The following is a 24,153-nucleotide window of genomic DNA, read 5'->3' as shown; positions in this document are numbered from 1 at the left end:
AAGTGCTGGGATTACAGGCTTGAGCCACCGCGCCCGGCCCTACCTTTCTGTTTCTGCTATTTTGGCTCTTCCCTTTCAGTGTTTAAAATTATTTGCCTCTCTCATCTTGAAAAACGAAACAAAACCAAACCAGAAAGAGCTTTTGTCGATCAAATGCCTCTTGCAGCATTACACACTAGCATTCTACACCCTTTACAGTCAAACTTCATGAAATGTCTGTCTACACTAACTGCTCTCCTTCTCTCATTTCTGCATTTTCCAACTCATTACATTCCGTTCCTTACAGTGCTGCACGGAACTGAACTGGCCACTTCCCAATGCTTATTGGACTTATTCCTTTAGTAGCATTTAACACTGTTGGCCACTCACTCTTTCTTGAAACATCCCTTTCTGTTGGCTTCGGAATCCAGCATTTTCCACCATCTTCTTTTCCTTCCCCTCTGAATGCTCCCTACCTTCTTCCCTTGGAAGCTTCTTTCCTCCACCTGTCTCTTAGGCACTTGTGTCACTCAGGGACACCCTACCTACTCTCCGCAGGTATCTTTCACTCCTGGCTTCTATCATCTCCCTTCCAGACCTACTTAAAGCATGGAATAGAAATACTATTGAAATCTGCACCCAGATGCCTTTTAACACCTCGCCTTCAAAATGATCCAAACTCACATCATCTCTTCCAAAATTCCATTTTCTTCTCTTTTTTCCCAATTTCAGTGAATGGTTCTCTCATCCTTCCACTTGTCCAGGTCAACTAGAAACACGAATGTCATTTATAACCTCTCCCTCATTCTTACCGTGCTATCAAATCACAAGATTCTTTCATTTAAACATTTAAAATATTTCTTCTTTCAGTCTCCACTGGCTCTGCCCTAGCACAGGCCCATATCACCTTTCACCTTTATTCCTGAGACTTTCTCCCAAGTGTCCTGCCCACCTTCATGCTTGCAGGTTTTCAGCTGATTCCCATAAACAGCCAGTTTGATCTTTCCATAATGCAAATATGATGACATCCTTTTTGACTTAAAGTCCTCCATTTCTCTTTTCATTAAATCAGAATGCTGTAGCATCTCATGAAGTTTTACAAAAGTCTCATACATTTCTACCATGCCTCTCATTCTCTGTGCTTCAGACATGCTCATCCTCAGTGCCTGGCTCTGCTGCCACTTCATGTGGAATGTCTTGTCGGCCAGAGGCTGAATTCAGAGTTCTTATTGTGTTTTTCCATAGCATACCATCAACACAGTCTTTAGTGCATTGTAACTGGATTTTTATTCGTAAATTACCTGAAGTTCCTTGAGTGCATGGGGCACATTTACCCCGCTCATCATTATATTCCAAAGTTATTTTCTGGCATATACTAGATACTGACTTAATATTTATAATACAAAAAGATAAGACTACCTAAATTATTTGTCATGGGCCCTACTATTAAATAAAATGTCAGAATTCAGTGATTATATAAAATGTTCAAGGTAGTCCTCCAATAAATATTATTTCTTTTCCCTTTCTCATTTGTTTTCTAGGAAAATTTTACTTAGGCTATGGAATGAGTGAACATGGTCTTACAGTGATTTCAAGTTTTATATAAAAACCTATTGCTATTTAGTGCTGTTAGAAGTATATAACTTTGTGGTGGCAATAATCTTGTATATAGTGTAATGTCCCATAAAACTATTGGAATCATATTTCTAGAATGAATTAAAGTGAAGTTTATTGAGAATGAACAGAATATATTAGTCATGGGTAACCGTTCCATAGAATGACACAGTTAGAAATTCAATTATCAGATGACTTCACAAAAGAAAATAATAACGATTGTTAGCAATGATAAAAATATCTCATGGATGGATGCATTTATGCTATTTGCTAAACACATGAGTACACATGTAGATTCAATTCAATTAGTGTTTACTGAGAACCAGAGACCCAGTGTCAGATAATGCATCTATACAAACCATAGCAAAGGGTATAGAAAAAAGCTGTTGTAAATAATACTTCTCTTCTTTTTTCCTGCTTTAACATTTTTAAATTGATGGTAAAACGATGCATATCTAACACAAAAGATTAACATTTAAATAAGCCCTTTTTAATTATTTTATTTGATCCTTATAACCTGGAATCTTTTCCTTTCCAGAAAGGATTGAGCAGATATTTCACTTTATGAAGAAACTGAGGGAAAGTATTCACTTCTTTATGTTTTTCTTTCTATTGAACATGTCCTATGTACTACAGAGCTTTATACACTGAGACATGTGAGACCCTTCCTTGATTATTTATATTATAGAGCTCTTGGGGGCGAAGGGGTGAGGGAGGCAGAGAGAGAGAGAAAAAATATAAGTATACAGAGCTCTTGGGAAACAGAGAGCATCTTAAGTTACTCACTGACTCCCTGTTTCCAGTTTTTATCTGAATATGTCCAGCTACATTTTCATGCCACAAGGCTCTGTACATCTTTATATACTCCCTCACTGCCTCCATACTCTCCAGGTTAGATATGGTTAATAGGCATTCAGCTTCTATATTTATCTCCTGCCATATATGTCTTGTTGAATTTCAGAAGTTGGAAAGCCAAATTGTACCATTTCTCTGACTCTCGCAGTTAGCTGTGGATACCAGCTAGACACACTCATGCAAGATTTGGTTGCTGGTAGTGAGGTGGATGCTATAATCCTTCTGATGTTTCTGATGGTAAACATGTCCTAGAGGCATGAGTATTGAGAAACAGTGTGGTGCTGGGATGGAGGTCAAACTCTGAGTCCCTGTCTAGCCTCTGCCTTCATAGGTGTTGAGAAGCAGGTGAAGTATTAGTGAAATATTTCTGATCCCTGGATCAAAGCGTTAGCTTCATATTCATGCAGGTAGTTTTGCCAGTAGCAATCTCCTCATTACAGCTCCTCTAGTCCTTTTAATGATTATAGAGGTGTTTAATTCCTGTATGAAGTCCCTTTCTGTTTAAAATATCTATAGAGGTTTCTGTTTCTTCTACAGAACTATGAATCATACACACTCTTTTACTTAAATTAATGTAAAGAATTTTTGTGTTTCCAACCAAATTTTCCCTGAGATGGAGAAGTTACCAAGAATATTCTATACAAACACAGAATTTTCTCAAACTATATTCTAGTGGCTAGTCTGGGCTCATGAAGCTTATAATATTGAAACCTGGGTTTTCTGACTCGGGATTCCAAAGTCTTTTGCTTATATCACACTCTCGGTTTTCCAACACAGTAAGAATATTACTTTAGTACTTGGCAAAAAATAGAAAATCAATTTATGTTTTTCAAATTTAGTTGAATTTTCAGCTTTTCACAGGATATATTTTAAATATCAACACAGGGATCACGATATAAAAATAATTGTATTCCTTTTGGAAACAAGTGAAGAAAATCCATTCTATTTGGGAAAGCAGAGTAGAAATGAGAAGAGAGTAGAGGAATAAAAATTTAAATATTAAAGAGTAATAGTAATTTTTATTACAGTGAAAAATGTGTTTTGATTGTGAAATAATCTAATTTTCAAAGATTTAAAATTCATGCACATGTCATTGATGAAATTTACTAAGAGAAGACTCTTAGTTTTTATTTAGATTCCTTCTTGTACTAGAGTCAAATTGATGAATTGTTGAATTCAAATTCAAATTGTTCAATTGTTGAACAAAATTTCCATTAATTTAGACCAATATGGCTTACTAGTTACGATAGGCCTAGTGAGTGTTGCCTGAGGTCACTGCAATAACCGCTGACTTGCTAGAATTATTTAGGGTTGCTTCATTTACCCATTTAACTTACACAATTCCAACTGTATTTTGTTGATATTTTTATGTAAACTGAGAGCCCTAAATATAAGATCTGTGATAAATTTTATATAACACCTCTGTACTGTGTATTATGAATAATTTAATTAAGTCTGTTCAAAGTGATATGACATGGATATGTACAAGTAACTGAATGAAGAAATGACTGATTTTACCCACAGGAGACAAAGAAGTCATCTGTTCCAAGTTCCAAAAATAAGTAGTGGTATGCTAGGCCTGGAGGGTGGGAGGAAACAGGATGCTAGTTAGAAATAATGGGACAGCACTGATAACAATCGCTGTGTGCTAGCAAGTGTGACACATAAGGAGATCATGCTTGTGTTGCTGTAGTGTAAGGTGCAAGGTATAGAACAGAGTGAAGCAATGTTGTGGGTGTATAGAGGCTATACTTTTATGGTATAGGTAATAAATTGCCACAAAAACATTAATGAGTGGAGTGCCATATTCAGACTTATAGCCAGAAGCAGATCTTGTGGCATAATTAAACATAGGCAGAAAGTTTAAAAAGGTGATTTGTGCAAAGTGTCTTATTAATGTCAATGAAAACAATGGATCTGAAAGAAGGGACTAAAATCTGAGAGAAATTTTGAAATAGAATTGACCAAATTTCATAAATAATTAGATGTAGGGGGCATTCACTACTATAGTGCTATTATATGGATTTTTATATCATCAATATCAATCTGAAAATACACCTTAGAATATTGAAACCCATCAAATATTGTTCACCCATTACAGAGGTGAATATTATTTAAATTCATTGTTTAGTCAGAGTTTTATAAGAAAGCATATGCCACAAAAATCCTTTAAACTGTAAAACTTCGCAATGTTTCCTGTCACTTAATGGATTTGTGTTTGCAAATTTAGCTGGGGAAAAACATACCTATTATTTCCTAGGTATATTGTAACTGCAATTTTAATACCCAGATAAGTTTTTATTAGGGAGTGGATGTTAGGTCTGCCTTTGATTGCACTGAATGGATGGTTATCTAGCTAAATATTATCAAAAGAAATCAAGGACTAGGAGCGGTAGCTCATGCCTGTAATCCCAGCACTTTGGGAGACTGAGGCCGATGGATGACGAGGTCAGAAGTTCGAGAGCAGCCTGGCCAATATGGCGAAACCCCGTCTTTACTAAAAATACAAAAATTAGTTGGGTGTGTGGTGGTGCGAACCTGTAGTCCCCACTACTCCGGAGGCTGAGGCAGGAGAATTGCTTGAACCTGGGAGGTAGAGGTTGCAGTGAGCCAAGATCGCGCCACTGCACTCCAGCCTGGGGTGACAGAGTGAGGCTCCATCTCAAAAAAAAAAAAAAAAAGAAAGAAAAATCAAGAATATAGCTAAGTGTATGAATGTGTGAGACGGTTGATGGACAATTGGGATAAGATGAAAGTTAGCATATTGAGCAGTGGGATCACCCCAGCCATGTTCCTCACTAGAATCATGGCAACCAGCTGAATGTTCCTGCCTCCACATTTGTGCCTTAGCAAGAGACATGTGTATCCTTCTCTGATAAATTTCTCTTTCTCAAAGAAAAGTACTACAGATACTGACATTTGGGGTTTGCCAACCCAAATTCAGTCAATCACCTGATCAGTCTAGAGTGAGACCTACCGGTTAATAGGCTATATTCATGCAGACATATTTTCTAATTAGCTTTTCAGTATGGCATCATTAAGGATAAATGGGCAGGCCGGTGGTGGGGGCTCATGCCTGTAATTCCAGCACTTTGGGAGGCCGAGGCAGGCAGATCACTTGAGGTCAGGAATTCAAAATCAGCCTGGCGAACATGGCGAAACGCAGTCTCTACTAAAAATACAAAAATGAGCCAGGCATAGTGGTGGGCACCTGTAATCTCAACTACTTTGGAGGCTGGGCATGAGAATCGCTTGAACCTGGAAGGCTGAGGTTGCAGTGAGCTGAGATCACACCACTGCACTACAGCCTGGGTAACGGAGTGAAACTCTGTGTCAAAAATAAAAGATCACCTAATATTTGAGGAAAAACTCTGATATTATAAAAGGAGACATCAACACAGTAAAAGTGAACTCAGAAAAAGCACTTAAAATGTATGAAACAAGCAAATTTCTGAAAAACTATAATCAATACTTTCAGATAGTATAACACATAATAATTATACACCAAAGTACCTAAACTGTAAAATTTCAGACCACTAGCCATAAAGATACTAAGCCTTTCCCCCCACCCCCCACAAAAAAAATATACAGCTCCCCCACAAAGGATTAAAAATAAGCCTGACATCACATTTTTTCCCACGTTGGAAGCTACAAAACAATGGAACAGTGGTTTTAATTATAAGTAAAATTTTGCCGATCTAGAATTCTGTATGCAGCCAAACTATCAATCTTCTGTGAGGATAGAATAAAGGTCTTTCAGACAATGTCTCAAAAAAATTCATGTACTTTTTCTCAGAAAACTTCTGAATGATGAGTTCCATCAAAATAAGGAAGCAAGGGAAAAAAAAAAGATACACTCTACAGAACACAGGAGAGGAGAAAGGCAAGGGGAATTCTTAGGATGACAACTGTTAATTATGCCAAAGGGCAAGTAGAGTGAAAAATAGAACACAAGGATGGAGCATTCCAGTATGAGTTCTTCCAGAAAAAGGAAGGAAAAATGACTGATCATCTGATAGATTTGATTATGTAGAGATATTGTGTTGCAAGTGTTAAAATAAAAACTGTAGACCAATTAAATATAACAGAGTTTGAGCAAAGAATGATTTGCAAATGGGGCAGCTTCACAAACTGGAATAGGTTCAAAGAGGCTCATTGCCACTGCATGGGCAAAAGAGACTATGGACAGAAAAAGGAAAGTGGTATACAGAAAAAGTGAGGTACAGAAACAGCTGGGTTGGTTACAGCTTGGAGTTTACCTTTTTAAAAAATGATTTGAACAGTTGGCTGCCTTGAATTGGCTGAAACTCAGTGATTGGTACAAGAGTAGGGTATAGCCTGTTTAGACATCCAGTTGGGTTACAGTTCATTGTGTACGGAGAAACCTTTAGGCTGAACTTAAAATATGTAAGGAGGCAGCTTTAGGATAAACTTAATTTAACAAGAGACATTTACCCAATTATTATATGGTGTGAAGAAACACAGCTGTAAGTTCAAAGAAAACCAAGCACATTTTAAAAATTAGGTAATTTTAACTCCAGCAAAAACAAAACATTGTTCAAGTAAGAAAATGAAATACTTGGCCAGGCGTGGTGTTTCACGCCTGTAATCCCACACTTTGGGAGGCTGAGGTGGGTGGGTCACCTGAGGTCAGGTGTTCGAGACCAGCTTGACCTACATGGTGAAACCCTATCTCTACTAAAAATGCAAAAATTAGCTAGGCTTGGTGGCATGCACCTGTAATCCCAGCTACTCAGGAGGCTAAGGCAGAATCACTTGAACCTGGGAGGTGGGGGTTGCAGTGAGCCGAGATTGTGCCATTGTACTCCGCCTTGGGGACAGATCAAGATTCTGTCTGGAAAAAAAAAAAAAAAGAACAAAATACTCTGGCACAACATTGAACAATATTCGTATAGGCATAGTATTAAAGTCCAGGAGATAATGTTAAGGGTTTATTATTAAGGAAAATGTCAAACACACGAAGTTAGAAAGCATAGTGTATAATTACCTTACACTCAATTTCAACAATTCTAAACCCCTTTAAAGTGATCACTCCTTTAAAAATGACCACATTCCCATCATTCTAGTCTCCAAAGCAACAATATCATTAGCTATCATTTAATGTTTACATTTCTTCAATATTCCTGTGAATATTGAATCAAGATTTAAAAAGTGATTCATTGCAATGCATTAACATGTCTTTTAACATTCTCTTAACTCCACAGGTTTCTCTTCCATTTTTTTTTTAAACCAATTTTTTAAAACAAATAGTAAATAGATTATTTCTCCTGTAGGTTCTCAGAGTTTTACTGCTCAAATAAATCAGAGATGACACAAACAAATGGAAAAACATTCCATGCTCATGAATAGGAAGAATCAGTATCATTAAAATGGCCATATTACCCAAAGCAGTTAACATAGTATTATTTCTGTCAAACTACCACCCACATTCTTCACAGAATTAGGAACAACTATTTTAAAATTTACATGGAACCGAAAAAGAGCCCCAATAGCCAAGGCAATTTTAAACAAAAAGAACAAAGCTGGAGGCATCACGTTACCTAACTTCAAGTAATACTACAGGGCTGCAGGAACCAAACAGCATGGTACTGGTACAAAAACAGACACATAGACTGATGGAATAGAATATAGAGCCCAGAAATACTGCTGTACAAATATAACTACTATCTAATCTTCAAGAAAGCTGGCAAAAACAAGCAACGAGGAAAGAACTCCCTATTTAATGAATGGTGCTAGGATAACTGGCTAACCATATGCAGAAGATTGAAACTGGACCTCTACCTTAAACCACAAACAAAAATCAGCTCAAGATGGATTAAAGGCTTAAATATGAAACCTAAAACCATTAAAAAAGAACCCTGGCAAATAACCTAGGAAATACTATTCTGGACATAGGACTTGGCAAAGATTTCATGATGAAGACACCAAAAGGGATTGCAACAAAACCAAAAATTGACAAATGGGATCTAATTAAACTGAAGAGCTGCTGTACAGCAAAAGAAACTTCAACATAGTAAAAAGACATCCTACAGAATGGGAGAAAATATTTGCAAACATGCAGCTGACAAAGGTCTAATACCCAGAATGTTTAAGGAACTTAAACAAATGTACAAGCAAATATCAATCAGCCCTATTAAAAAGTAGGCAAGGGACATAAGCAGACACTTTTCAAAAAAAGACATAATATAGCAAATAAGCACATGAAAAAATTCTCAACATTACTCATCATTAGAGAAATGCAAATCAAAACCACAAAGAGAAACCATTGCACACCAGTCAGAGTGGCTATTACTAAAAGGTCAAAAAGTAACTGATGCTGATGAGGTTGTAGAGAAACACTTATACACTGCTGGTGGGAGTGTAAATTAGTTCTGCCCTTGTGGAAAGCAGTGTAGCAATTCCTCAAAGAACTTAAAACAGAATTACCATTCAACCCTGAAATCTTATTATTGGATACATGCCTGATACGGTTTAGCTCTGCATCCCCACCCAAATCTCATTTTGAATTGTAATCCCCAAGTGTTGAGGGAGAAAGGCGAATGGATCATGGGGGGGGGGGGGGTGGTTTACCCCATGCTGTTCTCATGATAGTGAGTGAGTGAATTCTCATGAGATCTGATGGTTTTGTAAGCATCTGACATTTCCCCTGCTTGTACTTCTCTCTACTGCCACCATGTGAGGAAGGTGCTTGCTTCCACGTCACCTTCCACCATGATTGTAAGTTTCCTGAGGCCTCCCCAGCTATATGGAACTTTGAGTCAATTAAAACTCTCTCCTTGATAATTTATCCAGTCGCTTGTATTTCTTTATAGCAATGTGAAAACGGACTAATACAATACCCAAAGGAATATAAATCATTCTATTATAAAGACACATGAACATATATGTTCATCACAGTACTATTCACAATAGCAAAGACATGAAATCATCCTAAATGCCCATCAACAGTAGACTGGATAAAGAAAATGTGGTACATATATACCAAGGAATACTATGCAGCCATAAAAAAGAATGAGATTATGCCCTTTGCAGGAACATGGATGGAGCTGGGGGCCATTAACCTTAGCAAACTAACACAGGAACAGAAAACCAAGTACTTCAGATTCTCACTTATAGGTGGAGCTAAACAATGAGAACATATGAACACAAAGAGGGGAAAAACAGACACTGGCACCTATTTGAGGATGGAGTGTGAGAGGAGGAAAAAGTTCAGAAAAAATACCTGTTGGGTACTATGCTTATTACCTGGGTGATGAAATGATTTGCACACAAAACCCCTATGACATGCAGTTTACCTATAGAACAAAATTGCACATGTACTGCTGAACCTAAAATAGAAGTTAAAAATAAAAGCTATTTTGTGAAACTCTAAAAAAAAGTTTCTCAGAGTTTGAATTTGCTGATTGCATCCCATGGCATTATTGAACATAATTGAAATACATCAAAGACAATTAAGTCTATGCATTTGTGATGATACCACGAGATACTTTATTGATTACCTTTGGAGGAAAAAAGGAAATCAACTCACTAAACTGAAGGTTGGTAAATGCAGGGAAATAATTAGCATTTATCTTGAATTTTCTATTCAAACTATACCTTAGAAAAATAAAACAAAACAAGTTATGAGGGTAAGTTTATCTTTATAAATGTGTTTGAGCTAATAAATGAAGAAATGAGAGAATTAGAATATTATCATTTTGCAATCTTTTATGAATCAATGGTTTCTAACGTACCAAAAAGAGAGCCAACCAGAATTATGTACTTCCTGGTGGAAGTACTTACAAAGTAATCTTTCTATTTTAAAAAAAGTCAAACTTGAATCTGATTGAGACTTGAAAATGAACTTATGAATACATATGGTAATATACAAAGTACATAAAGGAGACAATTTTAATTAGCAAAATATGATGAAAATCATGTATGGAGAATAGAGAAAGCATATGAAAGAATGAAAAGTCCTCAACTTCTCTGATTAAAGGCCATAGATAACATCAAACTATACAAACCATGATGCATTTATCAGTTAGAAGCACTGAGAGAAACATTATCCACTAAATGTGTTTAAAGAGCTTGCCCGTGTGACGAGGCAAAGCATGAAGAGCTAAGAGTATTGTGGAGTTTTTATTTGTTTTTGGTTTTTTTTTTGGACCATATATTACTTGAAAAATATTTTTAATTTACTTTTTTTATCTTTGATTTTATGGGTACATAATAGTTGTACATACCATGGGGTACATGTGATATTTTGAAACAAGCATACAATGTGTAATTACTAAATCTGGGTAATTGGGATATCCATCACCTCACACATTTATCATTACTTTGTGTTCGAAACATTCTAAATCTTCTTTTAGCTATTTTGAAATATACAATAAATAATTGTTTACTATAGTTGTGCTATTGAACACTGGATTTATTTCTTCTACCTAATTGTGGTTTTGTACCCATTAACCAACTCTCTTCATCTCTTTCTCTCCACTACCTTTCCCAGCCTCTGGTAATGACCATTCTACTCACTACCTCTTATGAGATCTTGTTTTTAGTTCCAACATATGAGTGCAGACATAATCATTGTCTGTGACTGGCTTATTTTACTCAATGAAATGTCTTCCACTTCCATTCATGTTGTTCTAAGTATCAGGACTTAATTCATTTTTATGGCTGAATAATATTTCATTGTGTACATATGCCATATTTATTTTCTTTATTCGTATATCCACTGATGAACACTTAGGTTAATTGTATGTCTTGGCTCTCATAAATACTGCTGCAATAAACATGGGAGTGCAGAAATCTCTTCAATATACTGCTTTTCTTTCTTTGGAATAAGTCCCAGCAGGAGAATTTCTGGATCATATAGTAGTACGATTTTTAGTTTTTTGAGGAACCTCCATACTGTTTTCCAAAGTGGCTGTACTAATTTACATTTTCATCAACATTGATGAACATTCCCCTTTCTATATATTTTTGTCAAATTTTGGCGTTTTTTTTTTTTTTTTTTGTTCGTTTGTTACTTGCTAGTAGCTATTTTAATTGTGGTGAGGAGATATCTTGTTATAATTTTTATTTGCATATTACTAATGATTAGTGATGTTGAGCATTTTTTCTTATACCTGTTGGTCATTTGCATGTCTTCTTTTGAGAAATGTCCATTCAGATCTTTTGCCTATTTTTTAAATCAGATCGTTTTCTGCTGTTGAGTTGTTTGAGTTCCTCAAATATTCTGGTTATTATTCTCTTGTCAGATGAATAGTTTGCAAATATTTTCTCCCATTCTGTAGCTTGTCTCTTCACTTTATTTTTTCCTTTTACTGTGCAGAAGCTTTTTAAATTTCTGCTTTGGTTGCTTGTACTTTTGAGTTCTTACTCAAGAAATCTTTGCCCAGGACAGTGACCTGAAGTATTTCTCCAATGTTTTCTTCTAGTAGTTTTATAGTTTCAAGTCTTACATTTAAGTCTTTAATACATTTGATTTTTTTATAAGTGAGAGAGTGGGGTCTAGTTTTCCTTTTCTGCATATGTATATCCAGTTTTCCTAGCACTATTTATTGAAGAGATACAGAATAGAGAACTCAGAAATAAATCCATGCATTTACAGACAACTTATTTTCAACAAATGTGCCAAGAACATTGGGAAAAGGGCAGTCTCTTCAATAAATGAAAACACATTAAAATTTTAAAAAAATCTAAATTACGTATCTTCTCCCAACAGAGTCAACAGCTATTACTTGTTATTCATTCTACATAGATTTTATGTGTATTGTTGTTGTTATTTGATAGAAATATTCTTTATGTTTTTGGACGTTTCCAACCATTTGCCTCTTGGGAAGGTCATCTCCTCATGGTGCTCTATCACTCAGCAGCCCCCTTCACTATCAAGAGTGTTCTGGCTTGGACAATGAATTTTAGAGCCATTCAATAAATAGCTACCACATTTTTTGCAACTTGAAAACTTTCCAAACTGCTCCAGTCTCTCAGACATTTCAGAAAAGAATTGGAAAAAAGTTCTTGACCATCAGTTATTAGAGAGAGTTCATAAGTTATTGAAGAGAAGGGTTCTCAGGTAAGCTTTTAACCTAGTCTTTTAAGTCAAACTGATTAGCATGGAGGTGGTAGAGTGAGAGGTTTCTCTAAACAAAGGTCATGTTTCATATCTGATCTTCCTAAGTTAGCAGAAAAGCAAACTGGTCATGAAGGTATAAACTATATATTTATATCTTTCCCTGTTACTTCCTCATTAGTGTCTTCTTTGTAATTAGCAGAAACTCTTGGAAATCAAGTTATTATTTCATATCAATTCCTTTTCTTTTTTTGAGTTATGATACAGTTATTTATTATTGTGTAAGCCCTTATTAATTAGTTTCTCCCTCATCCCATCTTAAAATATTCAACAATAGATAGGGGCTCAAATTTTTTTTTTTTTTTTTAAAAACAGACTGCCATGAAAACCAAATCTTTTCTTCTTGTGATAATAGTGGCTTCCTAGTGTTATTTTTTATTAATAGGAGTATCCATGGATTTAATTGTATATTGCATTTTAGTTCTGGTCATGTAATAATTTCATGACTTCATACACCAAAAAAACTAATCTTGTCTTGAGTTTTAAAAAGAAAAAGTTACTAGCACTCATGGTTAGGAAGGAAAACTGCAGCTCATTTCAATACATTTGTTTCTTTTCAATTCATGAAATCGAGCACGTGCAAGAAACAGGATGACAGTCACCAAGAGTGGTTAAAACTGCAAACTATCATGCAATTGAAAATACCACATTAAAGTTATATTTATATACTGAAAATGGAGCAATGCCAAAAAGATTTTATAATTTACAAAAGTTACTTGTTAAAGGCAAATTTCATAATTGTGTTTACAATCATCCATTTAATCATCTCCAAAAAAGGCTGAATTTATTATTTTAAACTAACATTCTGTAAGTTAAAGAGAATAATCAAGTTGTCTCATGGACTGGATGGAAGGTGAGTTATTAATTCCTTTTCATTTCCAAACCTCATCAAGCAGTCACTACATTTATGAGGTAAGTCAGCTGAACGCTTGAAATCTAGATGAATTTTAAGATCTTCAATTTGTCCTGTTGAATATTCACAATATTGACATAAATAAATCCCTTCAGATAAATGTGAATTTAAATGCTTGCAATATTCTAGCATACTTGAAAAGCCTTTCCCAAAGTCATCACAAACATGAGGAAAAATTTTAGTATGTTCAATAGCAACATGCCTGTTAACATTTGTATGACATCTACTCTGAAAACCACATACTTGCCACACAAAGAAGGTTTTACATTTGTCAAAGGTAATTTTGCTTAAGAGGCTATACTGTCCATGTTCTCCATTGTTATCACTTTATTAATTTACATGCATGCTCATTTACCACATGGCTATGCAAGTCTTCTGGATCATTAGTTTCATGTTCACAGAACGGACACAGGTACTGTTCATCACAGCTGTGCTCCTGGAAATGTAGGTAGAGTTCACTGCTTGAGGAGAACTGTACATCACACTGTTCACACCAATAGAGGTGATCACTAAAATGGGTGTCTGCAATGTGCTGACTGAGGTTCTCAAAAATTACTGTCTTATAATCACAGTATTTACAAAAGTAGGGATCCTCTTCATGTAGTTTGGCATGTTCTATCAGAAGCATATTGGTAGAGAAACTTTCCTTACATACTAGACACACATTTGAATCAGTACATTTATGCTTCAGGATCATATGCTGCTTTAAGTCAGAAAAATATTTGCTGTTAAACTCACAACGTTCACATTTATAGAGGCCACTGCTATTAGCTCTCAGTAAAGGCCATTTCTGCTGGGCAGTCACATTCAAACTTGGCTCTTGTCAAGAATTTTACAAAGTTTAGCTGGTGGTTCTTCATCAGTTTGCTCTTGGAGACTCTCAGAGGAATTGTTTTCTGTCTCTATATCATAATCCTCAGAAATCGCATGCACTTCTACAGCAATTGGAACATCTTCAGCAGTGTGAACTTCTATAGGATTCTCCTCTTGGGTCTGCTGGTTGACTGATTCAGGTGAGTCACACTCTTCATCACAAATTTCCATATCAGCAGATTTTTCTGTAGAAAAGGCAGTGTGGTCTAGAATTCTAAGTACAGGACTGGGAACCAGGTAGTTCTGATTTCTGTTTCTGGCCTTGATTCCATTTGCAAATTTTGGCAAGTCATTTGATGTCTTGGTATCAGAATCATTATCTTTGTTGTCAAAATATTTTAAATCTGGCTGTCTCATAGAACAGACACTGTAACAATGATCAGAGAAAATTCCATTGAATCCATCTGCAATTCTGCTTATTCCAGAGGAATCTGAATAACGAGAAGGGTGTAGAATCTTCCTTTTTCTTTTTTTAGGATACTCATTGATATCTTTTCAATTTGGTGTAATTCTTACTACTGGAGTGAGGAAAAATGAATTGCAGTAAGTTTCTCTAGATGGTAAAAAATGCCCGTCGGTCCCCGCCCCCAGCCCGCCCTGCCAGCCCACGCGCAGTTCAGAGACTGCCCAGGCCGAGGTGCCGGAGCGCGGGCGAAGGGGCCGCGAGGTCCTTCCCGCGGACTCACGACTGCGGGCGGACAGCCCTGCTATGGCCCTAGCGCTCCCGGACCCTGTGTTGGGCCGACCCCTCTCCCTCTCCGTGTGCCCCACGCCCTGCGCGCCGGGACCCTGGCCTAGGCTCCGCAGCTGCACTGTCCTGGCTGCCATCAATTCCTTGTCAATTGACGTTTGAATCCGAGAATTACAGTAAGCATTTATCTACATAAAGCCAAAATGAATACTCACTTAATAACAAGGCAACTAACAACTTTCATTTTTCTTTCTTTCTTTTTTTTTTTTTTGAGACAGAGTCTTGCTCTGTCACTCAGGTTGAAGTGCAGTGGCACCATCTCAGCTCACGGTGACCTCTGCCTCCCAGGTGCAAGTGATTCTCCTGCTTCAGCCTCCTGGGTAGCAGGGATTGCAAGCACACGCCACCACACCCAGCTAATTTTTGCATTTTTAGTAGAGATGGGGTTTCACCATGTTGGTCAGGCTTGTCTTGAACTCCTGATCTCATGATCTGCCTGCCTCAGCCTCCCAAAGTGCTGCGATTACAGGCGTGGGTCATCACACCCAGCCTAAACTGTTATCTCTATGGTATACAAACTATTCTCCCCAAATCTACCCTTCTACTCCTCAGCCCACATACACTTTTATACTTTTTATGCTTTTTCCTTCCTAATCTAAACTTTCTAAGCTATGAGACAACAGAAAAGTCCCTTTTACTCCCCTAAAAATAGACAATTCTATCAAATAAGAACATGTATAAAAGGTCTTCTGAAACTTGGGAGGCTGTAGAGAAATGTTATTATTTCTTTATTCTAAAAATGTTATTATTGTATTATTTCTTCTCAAGCACGTATAGTAGATGAGAAGAGAAAAGGCTGATAATTCATTATACATGTTCCACGACCTACACCAAAGGGTTGTAGCTATATCAGGGAAATCTGTGTACTGAAACATTTATTAAAGATTAGACAGTATTTAATCATTTGCTGATATTAGTTTTATATTACTTATATGTTTGCTATATTTGGAAAAAAATCAGTAGAAAAAGATCATTGTCCAAAATGGGGAAACAGAAAATATATGTTAATCATAGGCAATATCATAAATTAATGAGTTAAATTAGTGGAAGTTTGATAAACAGCAGGGTTTTTAGTAGACGATGATTTCAAGAGCATTATTATGATCAAATAGTCAATAATAGTAGTGATAGATGGAATGCTTTTACTTGAGTTTCTCTCTTTCTCCCCTCACCCCCACTTGTCTTTATCTCTATCTCCACTCCTTTTGTTATCATTCACATTTCAATTTATTTTTACATATGTGGTTTCTGCTTACCAGTCACTTAAGAAGCTGAGCTGTAGATTCCTTTCCAAGATGGCCAAATAGGAACAGCTCCAGTCTGCAGCTCCCAGCATGATTGAGGCAGAAGACAGGTGATTTCTGCATTTCCAACTGAGGTACCTGTTTCATCTCACTGGGAGTAGTTGGACAGTGGGTGCAGCCCACAGAGGGTGAGCTGAAGTAAGGTGGGGCATTGTCTCACCCAGGAAGCACAAGGAGTCAAGGGATTTCCCTTTCCTAGCCAAGGGAAGCCATGACAGACTATACCTGGAAAAGCGGGACATTCTTACCAAAATACTGTGCTTTTCCAATGGTCTTAGCAAGTGGTACACCAGGAGATTATATCCTGTGCCTGGCTTGGTAGGTCCCACACCCACGGAGCCTTGCTCACTGCTAGTGCGGCAGTCTGAGATCGACCTGCCAGGCAGCAGGCAGGGGGAAGTTCATCTGCCATTGCTGAGGCTTGAGTAGGTAAATAAAGCAGCCTGGGAAGCTTGAATTGGGCAGAGCCCACCACAGCTCAGCAAGGCCTACTGCCTCTGTAGATTCCACCTCTGGGGGCAGGGCATAGCTGAACAAAAGGCAGCAGAAACTTCTGCAGACTTAAACATTCCTGTCTGACAGCTCTGAAGACAGCAGTGGTTCTCCCAGCATGGTGTTTGAACTCTGAGAGTGGACAGGCTGCCTCCTCAAGTAGGTCCCTGACCCCTGTGTAGCCTAATGCCTAACTTGGAGATGCCTCCCAGTTGGGGCCAACTGACACCTTATACAGGCAGGAGCCCCTCTGGGACTGAAGCTTCCAGAGGAAGGATCAGGCAGCAATATTTGCTGTTCTGCAATATTTGCTGTTCTACAGCCTCAACTAGTGATACTCAGGCAAACGGGGTCTGGAGTGGACCTCCAGCAAACTCCAGCAGCCCTGCAGCTGAGGGACCTGACTGTTAGAAGGAATCTAACAAACAGAAAGGAATAGCATCAGCATCAACAAAAAGGACATCCACTCCAAAACCCCATCTGTAGGTCACCAACATCAAAGACCAAAGGTAGATAAAACCACATAGATGGGGATAAACCAGAGCAGAAAAGCTGATAATTCTAAAAACCAGAGTGCCTCTTCTCCTCCAAAGGATTGCAGCTCCTTGCCAGCAATGGAACAAAGCTGGACAGGGAATGACTTTGATGAGTTGACAGAAGTAGGCTTCAGAAGGTCAGTAATAACAAATTTCTCTGAGCTAAAGGAGGATGTTTGAACCCATCGCAAGGAAGTCAAAAACCTTGAAAAAAGATTAGATGAATGGCTAACTAGAATAAAAGTGTAGAGAAGACCTTAAATGACCTGATGGAGCTGAAAACTATGGCATGAGAACTACGTATTGCATGCACAAGCTTCAGGAGCCGATTCAATCAAGTGGAAGAAAGAGTATCAGTGATTGAAGATAAAATTAATGAAATGAAGCAAGAAGAGAAGTTTAGAGAAAAAAGAGTAAAAAGAAACAAAGCCTCCAAGAAATATGGGACTATGTGAAAAGACCAAATCTACATTTGATTGGTGTACCTGAAAGTAATGAGAACGGAACAAAGTTGGAAAACACTCTTCAGGATTTTATCCAAGAGAACTTCCCCAACCTAGCAAGGCAGATCAACATTCAAATTTGGGAAATACACAGAACACCACAAAGATACTCCTCGAGAAGATCAATCCCAAGACACATAATTGTCAGATTCACCAAGGTTGAAATAAAGGAAAAAATGTTAAGGGCAGCCAGAGAGGTTGGGTTACCCTGTAGGTCCACACAGTTACAAATTATTAATTTCTTTGTATTACATTAATATGTTTAATATTTTATAATGTGGAATATATGTTACACATACATTAGAAGTTTATGTTCTCCCTGGGAGCAATCCTGGATTATACATAATCAAACCCCTATATGCATTTAAAAATACCTTTGATTTTCAGACTTTTTTCACCTATCTTGAGAACTTAAACAGGAGGCAAAAAATTGACATAGAAAGAATAGACAAAATATGTCTTCATAGTCTAAAGTCAACCACACAATTCTATATTTTTATAATCCCATGGGCATGAAAAGCTCAGCAGTTGTGCATTAGGAAGTTCAAACATCATAGTTTCAGGTTTTAACTTTATAGTGACTATAAAAACACAATATGTGGCCAGGGGAAGTTATTTATAAAAAATTCTCAACAGTGATACTTAAAGTAGTTTTAAATATGTTTTTTAAACTGAAATTTATTTATATTTATAGACCATAAAATTCACTGATCTAATGTAAAATATAGTTTTAAGTGGCAGACTCTGAGATATTGATCTGTTTAAGCAAATGTCCTAGTAGAAACTACTAGGAAATAACTTTTTTTTTTCTCTAGCAAGATTCTTAATTCCTCCAACTCTCACTTCCACTCTTTTCCCTTTTTCTTCTTCCTTCCCATAGAATGTTTTTATTTTTTCTTATTCTTGCTCATCTTTAACATTCATTTCTTTGCCTCCTCTTCTTTTTTTCCTCCTTGCCATTTCTTCTCTTCTTTGTGCATTAGGGCTTTGCTTACTTCCCTAACCTTTTTTTCTGGCTGTTTCTCTCTTTCATTCAGTTACATTAAAACTCCTTCTGGCAAAATCTCTCCCTCAGATACATCAGGGCCCTTGAATGAAATGCCTGGAAAATTAATTCCATGTACATTTTAGGAAATCTTGCTCACAGCTGCATTTTTCCATTAGAGATGGTTTCAAAGGCTGCATTTAACACACACACACACACACACACACACACACACACACACACACAGAGCCAAATGAGGCAGTTTAAGTGAGAAAACATGTGTGGAGCATTAAGCCAAGTGACAGGAGGGTTGCATTTTCAGAGAAGCAGGGAAGTTCTATAAATGCCTTTCAAATAAAACAAGAACACTTTTGAACTTTAAAAATCAGATTGCCAACACAGAATTGACTAAAATAAAATTCACATTTAGTTTGAAAGACAATTACAGCTCAGCTTCTTTTTTAATTTTAATTTTAATTTTAAATTATATGTTAAGTTCTAGGGTACATGTGCACAATATGCAGGTTTGTTACATAGGTATACATGTGCCATGTTTGTTTGCTGCATCCATTAACTTGTCATTTACATTAGGTATTTCTCCTAATGCTCTCTCCCATTGTCTCACCCCATGACAAGCCCTGGCGGGTGATGTTCCCCGCCCTGTGTCCAAGTGTTCTAATTGTTCAATTCCTACCTATGAGTGACAACATGCAGTATTTGATTTTCTGTCCTTGTGATAGTTTGCTCAGAATGATGGTTTCCAGCTTCATCCATGTCACGACAAAGAACATGAACTCATCCTTTTTTATGGCTGTATAGTATTACATGGTGTATATGTGCCACATTTTCTTAATCCAGTCTGTCATTGATGGACATTTGGGTTGATTCCAAGTCTTTGCTATTGTGAATAATGCTGCAATAAACATACGTGCTCATGTGTCTTTATACTAGAATGATTTATAATCCTCTGGGTATTTACCCAGTAATGGGATGGCTGGGTCAAATGGTATTTCTAGTTATAGATCCTTAAGGAATCACCACACTGTCTTCCACAATGGTTGAACTGGTTTATGTTCCCACCAACAGTGTAAAAGCATTTCTATATCTCTACATCCTCTCCAGCACCTGTTGTTTCCTGACTTTTTAATGATTGCCATTCTAACTGGTGTGAGATGGTATCTCATTGTGGATTTGATTTGCATTTCTCTGATAACCAGTGATGATGAGCATTTTTTCATGTGTCTGTTGGCTGCATAAATGTCTTCTTTTTGAGAAGTGTCTGTTCATATCCTTTGCCCACTTTTTGATGGGGTTGTTTGATTTTTTCTTGTAAATTTAAGTTCTTCGCAGATTCTGGATATTATCCCTTTGTCAGATGGGTAGATTGCAAAAATTTTCTCCCATTCTGTAGGTTGCCTGTTTACTCTGATGGTAGTTTCTTTTTCTGTGAAGAAGCTCTTTAGTTTAATTAGATCCCATTTGTCTATTTTGGCTTTTGTTGTCATTGCTTTTGGTGTTTTAGTCATGAAGTCCTTGCCCATGCCTATGGCCTGAATGGTATTGCCTAGGTTTTCTTCTAGGGTTTTTATAGTTTTAGGTCTAACATTTAAGTCTTTAATACATTTTTAATTAATTCTTATATAATGTGTAAAGAAGGGATCAAGTTTCAGCTTTCTACTTGTGGCTAGCCAGTTTTCCCAGCACCATTTATTAAATAGGAAATCCTTTCTCCATTTCTTGTTTTTGTCAGATTTGTCAAAGATCAGATGGCTGTAGATGTGTGGTGTGATTTCTGAGGCTTCTGTTCTATTCCATTGGTCTATATCTCTGTTTTGGTACCAGTAGCATGCTGTTTTGGTTACTGTAGCCTTGTAGTATAGTTTGAAGTTAGGTAGTGTGATGCCTCCAGCTTTGTTCTTTTGGCTTACGATTGTCTTGGCAATGGGGGCTCTTTTTTCATTCCATATGAACTTTAGTTTTTTTCCAGTTCTGTGAAGAAAGTCATTGGTAGCTTGATGGGGATGACATTGAATCTATAAATTACCTTGGGCAGTATGACCATTTTCACAATACTGATTCTTCTTTTCCATGAGTATGGAATGTTCTTCCATTTGTTTGTGTCCTCTTTTATTTCATTGAGCAATGGTTTGTAGTTCTTGAAGATGTCCTTCACATCCCTTGTAAGTTGGATTCTTAGGTATTTTATTCTCTGAAGCAATTGTGAATGGGAGTTCACTCATGATTTGGCTCTATGTTTGTCTGTTATTGGTGTATAAGAATGCTTGTGATTTTTGCAGATTGATTTTGTATCCTGAGACTTTGCTGAAGTTGCTTATCAGCTTAAGGAGATTTTGGGCTGAGACAACGGGGTTTTCTAAATATACAATCATGTCATCTGCAAACAGGGACAATTTGACTTCCTCTTTTCCTAGTTAAATACTCTTTCTTTCTTTCTCTTGCCTGATTGCCCTAGCCAGAACTTCCAACACTATGTTAAATAGGAATGCTGAGAGAGGGCATCCCTGTCTTGTGCCAGTTTTCAAGGGAAAAGCTGCCAGTTTTTGCCCATTCAGTATGATAATGACTGTGGGTTTGTAATAAATGGCTCTTATTATTTTGAGATATATTGCATCAATACCTAATTTATTGGGAGTTTTTAGCATGAAGGGCTGTTGAATTTTGTCAAAGGCCTATTCTGCATCTATTGAGATAATAATGTGGTTTTTGTCGTTGGTTCTGTTTATATGATGGATTATGTTTATTGATTTGTGTATGTTGAACCAGCCTTGCATCCCAGGGGTGAAGCCAACTTGATCTTGGTGGATAAACTTTTTGATGTGCTGCTGGGTTTGGTTTGCCAGTATTTTATTGAGGATTTTCACATTGATGTTCATCAAGGATATTGGTCTAAAATTCTCCTTTTTGTTGTGTCTCTGCTAGGCTTTGTTATCAGGATGATGTTGGCCTCATAAAATGAGTTAGGGAGGATTCCCTCTTTTCCTATTGATTGGAATAGTTTCAGAAGGAATGGTACCAGCTCCTCTTTGTACGTCTGGTAGAATTCAACTGTGAATCTGTCTGGTCCTGGACTTTTTTTGGTTGGTAGGCTATTAATTATTGCCTCAATTTCAGAGCCTGTTATTGGTCTATTCAGAGATTCAACTTCTTCCTGGTTTAGTCTTAGGAGGGTGTATGTATCCAGGAATTTTCTATTTCTTCTAGTTTATTTGTGTAGAGATATTTATAGTATTCTCTGATGATAGCTGGTATTTCTGTGGGATTGGTGGTGATATCCCCTTTATCATTTTTTATTGTTTGTTTTTGATTCTTCTCTCTTTTCTTCTTTATTTTTTTTTGCTAGTGAACTATCTGTTTTGTTGATCTTTAAAAAACCAGCTCCTGGTTTCATTGATTTTTTGAAGGGTTTTTTGTGTTTCTATCTCCTAAATTCTGCTCTGATCTTAGTTACTTCTGCTAGCTTTTGAATTTGTTTGCTCTTGCTTCTCTAGTTCTTTTAATTGTGATGTTAGGGTATCAGTTTTAGATCTTTCCTGCTTTCTCTTGTGGGCATTTAGTGCTATAAATTTCCCTCTACACACTGCTTTAAATGTGTCCCAGAGATTCTGGTACGTTTTGTCTTTGTTCTCATTGGTTTCAAAGAACACCTTTATTTCTGCCTTCATTTTGTTATTTACCCAGTAGTCATTTAGGAGCAGGTTGTTCAGTTTCCATGTAGTTGAGTGATTTTGAGTGAGTGTCTTAATCCTGAGTTCTAGTTTGATTGCACTGTGGTCTGAAAGAAAGTTTTTTATGATTTCTGTTCTTTTACATTTGGTGAGGAGTGCTTTATTTCCAACTATGTGGTCAACTTTGGAATTAGTGCAATGTGGTGCTGAGAAGAATGTATATTCTGTTGATTTGGGGTGGAGAGTTCTGTAGATGTCTATTAGGTCTGCTTGTTGCAGAGCTGAGTTCCAGTCCTGGATATCTTTGTTAACCTTCTGTCTTGTTGATCTGTCTAATATTGATAGTGGGGTATACTCTCGTATTATTACTGTGTGGGAGTCTAAGTCTCTTTGTACGTCTCTCAGGACTTGTTTATGAATCTGGGTGCTCCTGTATTGGGTGCATATATATTGAGGATAGTTAGCTCTTCTTGTTGAATTGATCCCTTTACCATTATGTAATGGCCTTCTTTGTCTCTTTTGATCTTTGTTGGTGTAAAATCTATTTTATCAGAAAGGAGGGTTGCAACCCCTCTTTTTTTTTTTTTCTTTCCATTTGCTTGGTAGATCTTCCTCCATCCCTTTATTTTGAACCTATATGTGTCTCTGCATGTGAGATGGGTCTCCTGAATACAGCACATTGATGAGTCTTGATTCTTTATACAATTTGCCAGTCAGTGTCTTTTAATTGGGGCATTTAGCCCATTTACATTTAAGGTTAATTGTTATGTGTGAAGTCGATCCTGTTATTATGATGCTAGCTGGTTATTTTGCCCATTAGTTGATGCAGTTTCTTCCTAGCATCAATGGTCTTTACAATTTGGCATATTTTTGCAATGGCTGATACTGGTTGTTCCTTTCCATGTTTAGTGTTTCCTTCAGGAGCTCTTGTAAGGCAGGCCTGGTGGTGACAGGCATTTGCTTGTCTCTAAAGGATTTTATTTCTCCTTCACTTATGAAGCTTAGTTTGTCTGGACATGAAATTTTGGGTTAAAAATTATTTTCTTTAATAATGTTGAATATTGGTTCCCACTGTCTTCTGGCTTGTAGGGTTTCTGTGGAGAGATCTGCTGTTAGTCTGATGGGCTTACCTTTGTGCATAACCCGACTTTTCTCTCTGGCTGCCCTTAGCATTTTTTCCTTCATTTCAACCTTGGTGAATCTGACAATTATGTGTCTTGGGGTTGCTCTTCTCAAGGAGTATCTTTGTGATGTTCTCTGTATTTCCTGGATTTGAATGTTGGCCTGCCTTGCTAGGTTGGGGAAGTTCTCCTGGATAATATTCTGAAGAGTGTTTTCCAGCTTGGTTTCATTCTCCCTGTCACTTTCAGGTACACCAATCAAATGTAGATTTGGTTTTTTTTACATAGTCCCATGTTTCTTGGAGGCTTTGATTCTTTTCACTCTTTTTTCTCTAAACTTCTCTTCTCACTTCATTAATTTGATCCTCAGTCACTGATACTCTTTCTTCCACTTGATCGA

The 24,153-nt window shown here is 37.0% G+C and overlaps 1 protein-coding gene across 1 annotated transcript; it reads right to left on the bottom strand.

Moving 5' to 3' along the window:
* Positions 1-12,781: 12,781 nt before the first annotated feature.
* On the bottom strand, positions 12,782-14,870 carry LOC117090853 (zinc finger protein 639-like; the record flags this gene model as incomplete). The annotated part of the gene is given in 4 exon segments (XM_033223479.1): positions 12,782-13,438; positions 13,440-13,830; positions 13,832-14,315; positions 14,318-14,870. Coding segments are annotated over 4 exon segments (1,452 nt in total), but the record flags the coding sequence as incomplete, so codon positions are not given.
* Positions 14,871-24,153: the final 9,283 nt, after the last annotated feature.

This window comes from Trachypithecus francoisi, unplaced genomic scaffold (genome assembly GCF_009764315.1).
Source record: "Trachypithecus francoisi isolate TF-2019V2 unplaced genomic scaffold, Tfra_2.0 Lachesis_group11, whole genome shotgun sequence".
NCBI lineage: Eukaryota > Metazoa > Chordata > Mammalia > Primates > Cercopithecidae > Trachypithecus > Trachypithecus francoisi.
This window is presented reverse-complemented; position numbering and strand designations above follow the sequence as displayed.